At 39.9% G+C, this 10,444-nt stretch overlaps 1 protein-coding gene across 5 annotated transcripts in view; it reads left to right on the top strand.

Moving 5' to 3' along the window:
- The first annotated feature begins 1,945 nt into the window (after positions 1-1,945).
- Positions 1,946-10,444, top strand: part of MYO9B (myosin IXB) — a 37,151-nt gene continuing 28,652 nt past the window's right edge. For all 5 annotated transcript variants that reach the window (XM_029964295.1, XM_029964291.1, XM_029964289.1 and 2 more), the window contains exons 1-2: positions 1,946-2,057; positions 4,672-5,565. In XM_029964295.1, the coding sequence (XP_029820155.1) occupies positions 4,729-5,565 (837 nt within the window). In that variant the 5' untranslated portion in view covers positions 1,946-2,057; positions 4,672-4,728. The remainder of the gene's footprint in view (positions 2,058-4,671; positions 5,566-10,444) is intronic.

Below are 10,444 nucleotides of genomic sequence, written 5' to 3'. Positions count from 1 at the left end.
TACAAATGTGTTGTAATTTTGCATGTTCCATTCAGAACTCCTCCCTTTGGAGTAGAAAAAGCCAAGGGCTTTTAGTTAAAAAAACCCCAAGGGTGTAAAATTTAGTCCACTGGAATTTTTTGTAACCAAGGAAAGCCTTGAAGTGTTTTTACTAAGCAATATTCAGGTAATCTACAAATGCCTGGAATATTGGGAAAAATTAAAATTAATTCTGCTTAACTAACAGCACCTTCTGTCCCTATGACATGAGGTAGACAAGAGTCTTTGCTTTACCTGCACTGCATAGTTATTTGTGGAAATTTTAAGGTGTCTCTGCAGGCTGTTTTGCTGGAAATTCCTTGCTTTGGAAATCAAGGATGGGTAATAAATGGATATTTTTGAAATTGAAATGTTTTCAATTTGATCAGACAGAGCAGCCTCTTTTGGGGATGGTCACTGGCAATTCTGGTGTTTAAGAATATCAGAGGTTAAGTACCTGTGATCCATTTCTCCTTCTGTGTTGAAAATTACGTGGTGAACAATGGGAGAAACTTGAACCTTTCCATTTGAGGAATGCAGCACTGAAAATGGGAAGAACTGGAATATTATAAAGTTCATCCTCAACAATTTTGCTGTAATGGTAGCTTTCCCTTTTTAGCTTCGCTGTGATTCACTGACTAAATATGTGTCTTCAAAATATGGCCTTATTTAAACTAAACAGATCCCCTGCGCTGATAGGGGTGAAATTCTCTGCTAGAGTTCTGCTATGTTATGAAGTGAACAGTGTTGGCTTATTAAAAAATTAATTGGAGTCTTGAAAACCCTTATAAAATACCATCAAAATTATCATATAGAATTGGAATTTTTGGTTTTTCTATTAAAATTGTCTGAGCAAAAAGTAAAGCCACAGATTTTTATCCTCCATGCGTTGGAAAGGGGCTTCTTGTAAGAAAGAGTATTGAAAGAAGTTGAGGTAACTGCAGAATTTCCATCTACAGACAGAACCAAGCAGAGGTGGTTGGGCTGCAGGGTTTGCATGGTTTCAGTATTACCTTCTCTCTTGTATTTCTACTTTCCTCCCAGTATTCTCTGCCTGTGCTTGTGCTTCCTTGATGAGCCAATCACATTGAATAATTATTTCAATTGCTTAAAATTTCTCCCCATAAAATTAGAAGGAATCTTTGCAATCATATCTTCAGACCATTCTGGACATAAATGAGAGGATGGTACCTAATTAACTTTTCTAATTGTGAGGCCCATTTGTAACTGAGGACTGGCTGATTTTTCCAAAATGAGCTTTGGCAACTAGACCTTGTGGTCAGTTGCGTTTTTGCAGCGCAGTTTAACCTTCTGGTGACGTTTATGTCTTATGTTTGCCTGAGCTTGTTTGGCTTCAAATTCCAGCCATGTTGTGGCTTTGTCCTCCAGACTGATGCTTGTACCAAACACCAGGTCCCATGCAGCGACTGACTGATAACAGACTCCTCTGTGCGCTCCTTACAGACAAGGCTTGGAGAGTATTTGGCTCTAAGGGGGGCATTTTCTAACAGGTTTTTCTGTTGTTGTTTCTGCTCTTATCTCAGCTTTTAATTGAATTTTGGATTTATCCTAGATGCTGTATTGGTCACATATCTTCTGAGTAAAAGGGTAGGATGGCTGCCTAACAAAATATTAATTTATGGTTATCTGGGAATCATATTCCCTGTCATGCTTGTGGTGTTACATTAGAACACTGTTTGAATGATTGCTTGCTATGGTTTTCAGGCCTATTTCAGGATAACTTCTATCCCTCTCATATGGATTGTTTCTTGGATAAATTTGTTGTTATGTATCTGTAAACTGAGTTGAAATTTGTTTAGCATTTATTTCCTTGCTCCTGTACGACTGACCTATATAATTGATTTAACTTCTTGATTACTTGCTGCCTTCTCAATATCTCTTTATCAGTAACTCTTTTCTTTCTTTTAGAACCATCATGAAAATGTTTACTTTGATGCCAGGAATGTAACTTCACTAGGAACTAATCCTCCAGTTACTTGAAGATACCGTGTCCTTAGCTGAATACTGGAACTCATTAGGTAATCAACTTAAAATCTATTGACTGAATGCTCTTCTGCTTTTATACTCTAGTTTGTGGCTTGAAATATTGTTTAGTGTGAAGCCCGAGGTCTGTCTCTTTTAGAGCAGTATTGTCATCAAATAAATTTGATATTCTCACTAAGGAAATCACAAGTAGCTGCAGACCAGCAGGTTTTCCTCAAACCTCTGTAATGATTGGACATTCTCAGACAGAAGAATTGAATTTTCCAGTTGTACACACCTGGGCAGACCCTCCCAGCTGTCACATTGCTGCTGGCTGTAAGGGCCCTGAGTTTGTCACTTGCAGAGCAGTGGCATCTGCATTCTGGTTTCCTCTTTCCAAAGTATGAGCTGGGATCTTGAGCAATGTACCACATTCTGGTGGCTGACATGAGGCAAGGTTAGGAAATGTGTGTTAGTAAAGTCACGGGTCAGCACCAAGGTCCAGCTCTTCTGTGGTGGCAAGAAGCTGCTGCCACGTTTTTTAGGGAGCTGTTTTGGCCATAATGGTTACTGAGGGCACTTCCTCTATCTTACCAGACTGTATGTCTGAAACTAATTGCTGGGGGGTGGAAAAAGGAAGTCTGCAAAAGGCTGTCCCCCTTGAACTGAGTGACTCGAGAGGAAAATGTTCGCTGTTGTTCTACTTTTCTATCTGAGCTCCAGATTGATCTTCCCCAGGAGCAGCAGTTTGCTGTAGATTCTACTGTATGTCAAGGTCTGAGCTTTTATAGATTAAGAAAGCTTAACACTTGCACTTCACAGATACTTCAGACTTATTTGCTGGTCAGTGATAATTACAGGAAATGAGGAAGGGACTTGGAGCTCACTGCTCCAGCCTTCTGTATGACCAGCACTTGCAATCAGCCCTCCTTAATGAAAAAAGAATGAAATTTAATGTGGAAAAAACATTCTTGGGTGGATCACACCATTTGGTCAGAGATGTGTTGTGGTTTGCCTTGCCTTCTGTGGCTTGCTCAGCCTTCCTTTTGATGAGTAGCCACTAAAAATGATCCAGCTTATCTAATAGTGTCTTCTGTGAGCTCTGTGTTCCCTTAAACACAACTCCCTTCTCAGAGGCTGTTCATGAGGCACAACTATGTCATATGTTCTGTGAAGTGATTCGTTACTTGCAGTGGAAAGTGGCAGCTTAAATACCTCCAGCTCTGCTGGTTTTAATTTGAAATGATTAGTCTCTGTGGCCTTGTACAAGTTCCCATGCAGTTGTTTAGTGGCAAAAAGTAACTTCTTTGGCATTTCTCTGCCTCTTTCCTCTTTCTTTTTATTTTTTGTCTTTAATGTATTTGGCATGTAAGTGTATAATTATAACACTTTGTTCTTGAAACAAAAATTGAACTGCTATTCTGGATATGAAGCTTTACAGACTTAAAACAAAGGGGTACTTTATTATCCCCCTCCTTTTAGTACCCCTTGATGAGCAAATAAAGTGTTGAGCTAAAGCAATACGAGTAAACTTAGTCCTGGTGATCTGGAGGCACCGAATTTCAGGTGAGAGAAAAATCATCGGAAAAGGCAGAGGCGGTAACTGAGTCTGGAGACTTCTAACTTAACAGTGAGGAAGAAGTTGATTCTAAGGCTGTTGTTCGGTTAGTTGATAGGAGTTAGATGTCTGGCCTGCACTGAGGCTGAAAGGAGCAAAAAGCAATCACACCAAATGATTTTTAGAGACTCATGGATGAGGTTCCTAAACCCACTGAAGGTGAAGTTGATGTGATGGGGTATAAAGGCCTGTGAATGAAGTGGGTTATTTCAGATCTTGTTTACTGCTGAAAAGTAGTTGCAATAAGACTAGTTTTACTTTGTTGCCTAAAATGGAAGATAAAAGGCAGGTTCAGACCTTTCTTTAGCAAGGATGTGGTTCACAAATGAGTCTGTGTAAGTGATGTGTGTCCAAGAAATCTCTACGATGTGTCGGAGGGAGCTGAGCTCTGCTCAGCTCTGGGCTCTGATTCCTTCAAGATGAGTGGGATGTCTTGTACCTCCCATGAAAAGAGCTTATCTGGGGGAAAAGAGGAAAAAAAAAAAAGGGTGGATCTCTGTCAGAACCATCTTCCTCCTTGCACCCATGCACTGATCCCTCTGCCATAGGTCATGGCTGCTCTGAACTGTCACTGCTGAATTAGGAAGTGACCACAAACCCTCTTGCTACATCACGTTGCTTGTGCAGCTTTAAGGTAGAGTTTATGTGGGAGAGCGGATGAATGTTCGTGTAGCCATACAGTGAACCAGGACAGGGAAAGTGCCTGGGTTAAAACTAACCTGGGCAAACAAGGAAGTTTTAATTTGGATGTATATCCTGGTTGATTTTGCTTTGGCTGTATGAATGCTTTTGCTGCCAGAACAGGGAAGAAGGGGTGGCATGGAATAAAGGAAAAGTAAAGGAGGATAAGTATTGTGAGAGTTATCCATTCCATGGGATATGTCAAACAGGCTGCTTGGAATAATATCACTGATGTGCACAGATAGTGCATTTGTTTTTTAATAATTTAATTATGTAATAATTGTATTCTCATCCTCCAGAAAATACCTAATACCTCTTGTACACACTTTTAAACACCTGATTTTTTTCATTTTTCCTTTTTCTTTTTTCAGACAATGGGCACTCCATACTAAGCAGGGGTGGAAGACTGAAGCCCATTTGGGGACAGAATGAGTTTAAAAGATGCTGATAGTGCAGTTTGCCAGGCAAAGGCAGCCTATAACCTTCAGATTTACCCCCAACTCTCAACAGAAAGTGCTCCCTGCTGCAAAGTGACAGCAACCAAGGACAGCACATCATCAGATGTCATCAAGGACGTGATCAGCATCTTAAACTTGGATGTCTCCAAACATTATGTGCTTGTGGAGGTGAAAGAATCTGGAGGAGAGGAATGGGTACTTGATATAAATGATTCTCCTGTTCACAGGGTTTTGCTTTGGCCTCGTCGTGCTCAGGACGAGCATCCACAGAAGGATGGCTACTACTTTCTCTTGCAAGAGAGGAACACTGATGGGACCATCAAGTATGTGCAGATGCAGTTGCTCTCCAAGGAGACGGATGCTCGGAGGTTGGTGGAACGGGGCTTTCTTCCGTGGCACCAGGAGGACTTTGATGACTTGTGCAATCTCCCCAACCTGACAGAGACAACACTCCTGGAGAATCTCAAATGCCGCTTCTTAAAGCACCGAATTTACACTTATGCAGGAAGTATCCTGATTGCAATTAACCCCTTCAAGTTCCTGCCCATCTACAATCCCAAATATGTCAAGATGTACGAGAATCATCAACTGGGGAAGTTGGAGCCTCATATTTTTGCCATTGCCGATGTGGCCTATCACACAATGCTTAAAAAACATGTGAATCAGTGCATTGTTATATCAGGTGAAAGTGGATCTGGGAAAACCCAAAGCACAAACTTTTTAATTCACTGTCTCACGGCTCTGAGCCAGAAAGGGTATGCCAGCGGTGTAGAGAGAACCATCCTGGGAGCTGGACCAGTCCTGGAGGTAAAGCTGTGCTCAAACTACCTTCTGTGAAAATTGGGGTTTGAAAACTTCAAATAACTGCTGCTGAATGTTGCTTTTGAGTCACCCACCTGGTTTAGGCTTAAAATGTCACTGGTTTTAGGCTTGTCACTTGGTTTAGGCTTAAATGTCACTGGGCTGCCGTGGTGTTTGGCAGTGTTACCCAACTGCTTCTAATTGATTTTTCCTTAACTCGTCCTTCTGTTCAGTTGACTTCCTGTTGCTTGTCATTTATATGTGACTTATTCCCACCACTAAACACTCATATTCTGGGACACAGGTTACCTGTGTTTTCCATCTGAAAGCTTTGATAGCATTTGAATAGAATTGTCAGCAAATGTTTTTATAAAGATTGTTCCACTGAAACACCAAGTGCTTAGTGTGATCCTGCCTTTGTGTGTGAGCATGTCCTGCAGCATTTTTCTGAACTCGCTTTTTGAGGGATTTATTTCCTTTCTACAACTGTTTGGAAGAGAGCATCATTGTCAGTTGAGGAGAAAGTGGGAGAGTGTTTAGGCTTTTAATTATTACAGCATTTCCAAAAGAAAGCAAAACTAAACACGTGAGAAGAGAGGGCACAGCTGGTATTGCATTAGGTAACAGCAGGACAAACTTTAAATGATCTCTTAGGCTTCAGCCTCTCCCTTTTATTCTCTAGAAGGAAAAACTCTGGAAGTGTGGATGGATGTAAAGGTCAACCCTAATAAAATCTTCAACAGCAAAGAGTTTGAATGCAGCCATTGTAATTTTTAGGTTTAAATAGTTTCAAATGTAACAGCACTCTCATAAAAAGAAGTTTAAGCTTTTTTAGAGCTTTTCTGTAAAGAATAAGGAATATACGCAAGTTCTTTTTTGCCTTGCTTTCTGCTGCTTGAAAGAAGAAGTAAAATTGAGGCTTGTTGGTTGCTGGAGTTCACGTTTACAGTTTTAACCAGAAAACAGGAAGGGGTCATTGTGGAAAGCCCTGTTTGATCAGCTGATCTTGCTGCCTTTGATAAATTTAACTGTTTCATATCCTCCTCTGCAGACGTGATACAGCTGTGTCAAACTAGGCAGAGATGTAAAACCCTGTGTGCCTGTTTGTCTGCTCAGGGTTCAAAACTCAAATTCCTAACTTTGGTGGAGCCACAGCTCAGGGTTGTGTTTATCTGGGAATGTTCATGAGGAGATACTTGTGATTTCGTACTCTAAGATTGTTGTCTTAAGTACCACAACTACTTCAGACTTCCACTGAGCATTTAGGAATGATTTGCGTGAGAAAATAGTCTTGTTAGCTGGAAATCTGATGACTGATTGAAAGATTAGCTTGCAGACTTGCCAGATAGACTCTAACATGTTGTCTAAAATGAAATTCTCAGAAATTTCTTGATCTGCTTCTCTGAGGGTGTTTGTCAGTCAGAGTTGATTCAGTGTAAGCCTGTCCTCCCAAATATTCCAAAAGATAAGAGATTTTGACAACTAAATGTAAAAAATAGAAACATCTGAATCCTAAAATATCTTTCAGAATTGAATATGTATTCATGTAAATCCAGAGTGGATTAAAAAGTGTCGCTATGGTGGGTTTAGAACATAAGAAGTGGAATCCAGTCACCCTGATTGGATTCAGCAGAGTGGATTCAGCTGACAGTCAAGTTCCATGTTTCCCAGTCCAGTCACTAAGCTTAATTTAAAAAAAAAAAAGTCAAACCTTAGTCCTTGGGAGGGATGCACAGAAAGCTTATATTGCTTTGTGGAAGTTACTGCCGACTCCTGCCAGAGTTGGTCACGTCTAAATCCATCCGTGGTGACTCACTTTGGGGTTTTACTGAAGGGAACTAAAGTGCTACAAGGGAATTTTTCTTACATGGATGTTTTGGGGGATTGTTTGCATTGTGCCTAAACTATTTGAGAATGTTCTGTTTGATTTTGAAGTTTTATTCTGAGTCCTCATCAGAGTTGAACATGTACTCTTGACTAAAAACCTTCATGATGTAGAAGTGGGTTGCATTTTGGGTCAACTTCCTCATTTTAGTGGTGTAAAAATGTGTCTGTTTCTAAGCTGACCTTCTGTAAAAGTTCAAGGGGTTAAAGCACAGAGGGGTGAGCACAATTAGGGTGGTGTGGAGGTGGATTCATAATTTTATTATTGCATGCTTAGGGAACTTGGAAACATTTTTTACTGTTTCTGTGTTGGCTCATTAATCTGTATTCAAATCTCTAAGTGATTTACAGATGAACTGTTGTTAATATTTTAGCTCCTTGCTCACAATTTCTAGGCTTTGAAGGATGGAGTTATAGCTGTACCAGGGAAGGAGATTTGACATTAAATGATGCTTGATATTACCTTGTCGAATATCTGGGAAACAAAAGACATGATACTGAGCCAGTGTAGTTAAAGTGCTGTCACATGGGCTGAGGAGAGGAAGGTGGTCATGGGTCAACTCTGAGCTTCATATGCTTCCTGCTCAATCTCAGCTGTTTCCAAGGTTCCTGGTTGAGGATCTAATAAGCAGAACTCAATTCCAATAATTCTGATTACACTTGGCACTGTTTGTAGCTTTCTAGAGAAGAGGAATCAAAGGCTGGGTCCTTCCATGGTGCAGTGATGCTTCAGCCCAGCCCCAAGCTGTGGTTTGTGCTGATTTTTAACAGTTCAGGAGACATTCGGTTGCTTTAACTCTCAGATTATGCTGTGTTTTTTGTTGGTTTTTTTGGGGTTTTTTAATTATATCTCCAGGATAAGGGAGATCATCTCTAGTGAAGAGCAATTTCTTTAAAACCAGTGGGAAGATAAATATAAGCTCCTTTTTAAGATACTCCTAACTTTTTCATCCTCTTCTAAATCTAGTAATTAAAATATAGTTCCCTGACTTGGAGTTTTGCCTTCTTGTATTGACTGTTCAATTTACTTAGGATTGGAATCCTAAAAAGGAATTTACATTTGGGAACTATTATTTGGGTCAAATTGGGACTAGTGAATCAAAGCTTTGTTTATTTTATCAACTCTCAAACAAGAGAATCGAACCTTTCCATATACACTGAAGAAGTTTCCAATAAACTTATATTTTCCTTTCATCAGGGAAAAAATGTCTTAACTGCATGTTTTGGCTATAAAATGCACAGTGTGCAATGTAAGACTGAATTTATTTTGGAAACCTAAATTTAACTTATTCTTCAAGCCAATTAATTTAATAAAGTGGCAGAGAATTGAGCAAGGGGATGGGAGCATGTGGTGAGGGAATAGAGGGAATTGGAGCCTTTTCTTTTGGCAGCAGAGCTCTTGACTTGTCTGTCCTTAATTGTAGCCCTCAGTATCTTGGGTTTATTACAGAATTCCAGTTACTTTTTGAGTGTGCTGAAAGTTCATTTCCCTCTGAAATGGGAGTTGAGGAGAGGTGGGACAGATACTGGGGGAATCCTAATTTTTCCTATATTATGTGGAAAATCATTGCTTATTCCCATTTGGATGTATTCTTGAAGATTTCCTAATGCCACTGAACCATTCTTTGGGAAGAATTAAGGCCCAAATGAAATGAAAAGTCCAACAGGAAGCATTCATTAAGTGGTCTTCTAAAGGAGAATTTTTATTGACAGTGTAATCAGTTGGGGGGATCAGATTTTCTAGAACTCACCACATTAAAAAACTTATCAAATTTAACTGTAGAAAGTTTTATGCCTTACAGTTCTGTGGAAATCACAGTGAAGCCATTTGTAGCTCTGTTTTCCTTATGACATTCCCATTGTGCTAGTGGCTTTGGGATAAGATGGACTGAAGCTTCAACTCTGATTTTCATTTGTGTTTACCATCAAAGCCTGTACATGCATTTTGTGGGTGTAGCCTGTTCTATTCCAGGGAAAGTGGTTGTTTTAAACATTTATCTGCATCTGTTTGTTTAAGAATCATAATCAGAGGAGGAATGGAACTTCCTTTTTCCATTTGCTTGGATGTTACTTGATTTTTTTGGTAAAAATGCATTGTTGCTACTTTTCCCTGCTGCACACAACTCCTGGGGAAAAAATCACCTGGTCGTTTTTACTCTTACCGTGCTTGGAGTTCCCTGGAGCATCCCACAGCACATGGAATTGCAAAATGACCCCGAACACTGGGTGAGTGCGTACTTCACAGCATGGTTGTAAAGACCACTGTTAAACCAAGCTCAACTCCAAAGAAGTAATTTCCTCTTCCAGGGTGTGGAATTTGAGTCTTCCATGTCATTTGGCACATTGGAAGATGGGGCTGTGCAGTGGTGGCTCTGTCTGTGATTTACATGGAAACTCCAGTAGCTTTTTCAGATTTTGGCAACTCTTAGGAATTAATACTATGAGATTTTTAGTTGTGTTCCTGTGTTAGGAGGGAGTACGTGTGTGGCTTGGTTTGGGGTGGGTTTTTTGACAACAAATAAAGGGAGAATTTGATGTTTTTCTGAATACTTTTAAATCTGTCACTGCTGTAGGAGTTTTGAGTGTCAGATCCACTTTATGCCTCTTGCATTCCAGACTAAGAAGATGGGTTGGATGACTTTCTGCCTCCTGGAATAGGCTGTCCCAGCTCTGATTCCCACTGCCCTTGCTCTGCTATTTTTGACTCACCCTCTTTTTATGTAGCTGGTGTTGTGCATTGGAATAATTTTGTTTTAATTTTTTGAGTTTATCTGTCTCCATTGACTCACGAGGGAAAACAGTGTATGAATTTGCTCGTATAAAGGATTTATTTCTCCTTACCTGAGATTCTCTTGTCCCCTCACATCTTCTGAATTTATTTTGTACTCACCAAGGTATATGGAAGGACATGGTAACAGTGATTGGTGATTAGAGTTAAAAGTTAAATGTAACAAAAAAAATATTCTCTACCCAAAATGTTAACTGACTTGGAATGTAAAAC

Source organism: Manacus vitellinus, unplaced genomic scaffold, assembly GCF_001715985.3.
Source record: "Manacus vitellinus isolate BGI_N305 unplaced genomic scaffold, ASM171598v3 scaffold_107_pilon, whole genome shotgun sequence".
In the NCBI taxonomy this organism is placed as follows: Eukaryota; Metazoa; Chordata; class Aves; order Passeriformes; family Pipridae; genus Manacus; species Manacus vitellinus.
The sequence above is the reverse complement of the archived record's forward strand: the minus strand, read 5'-3'. Positions and strand labels throughout refer to the sequence as shown.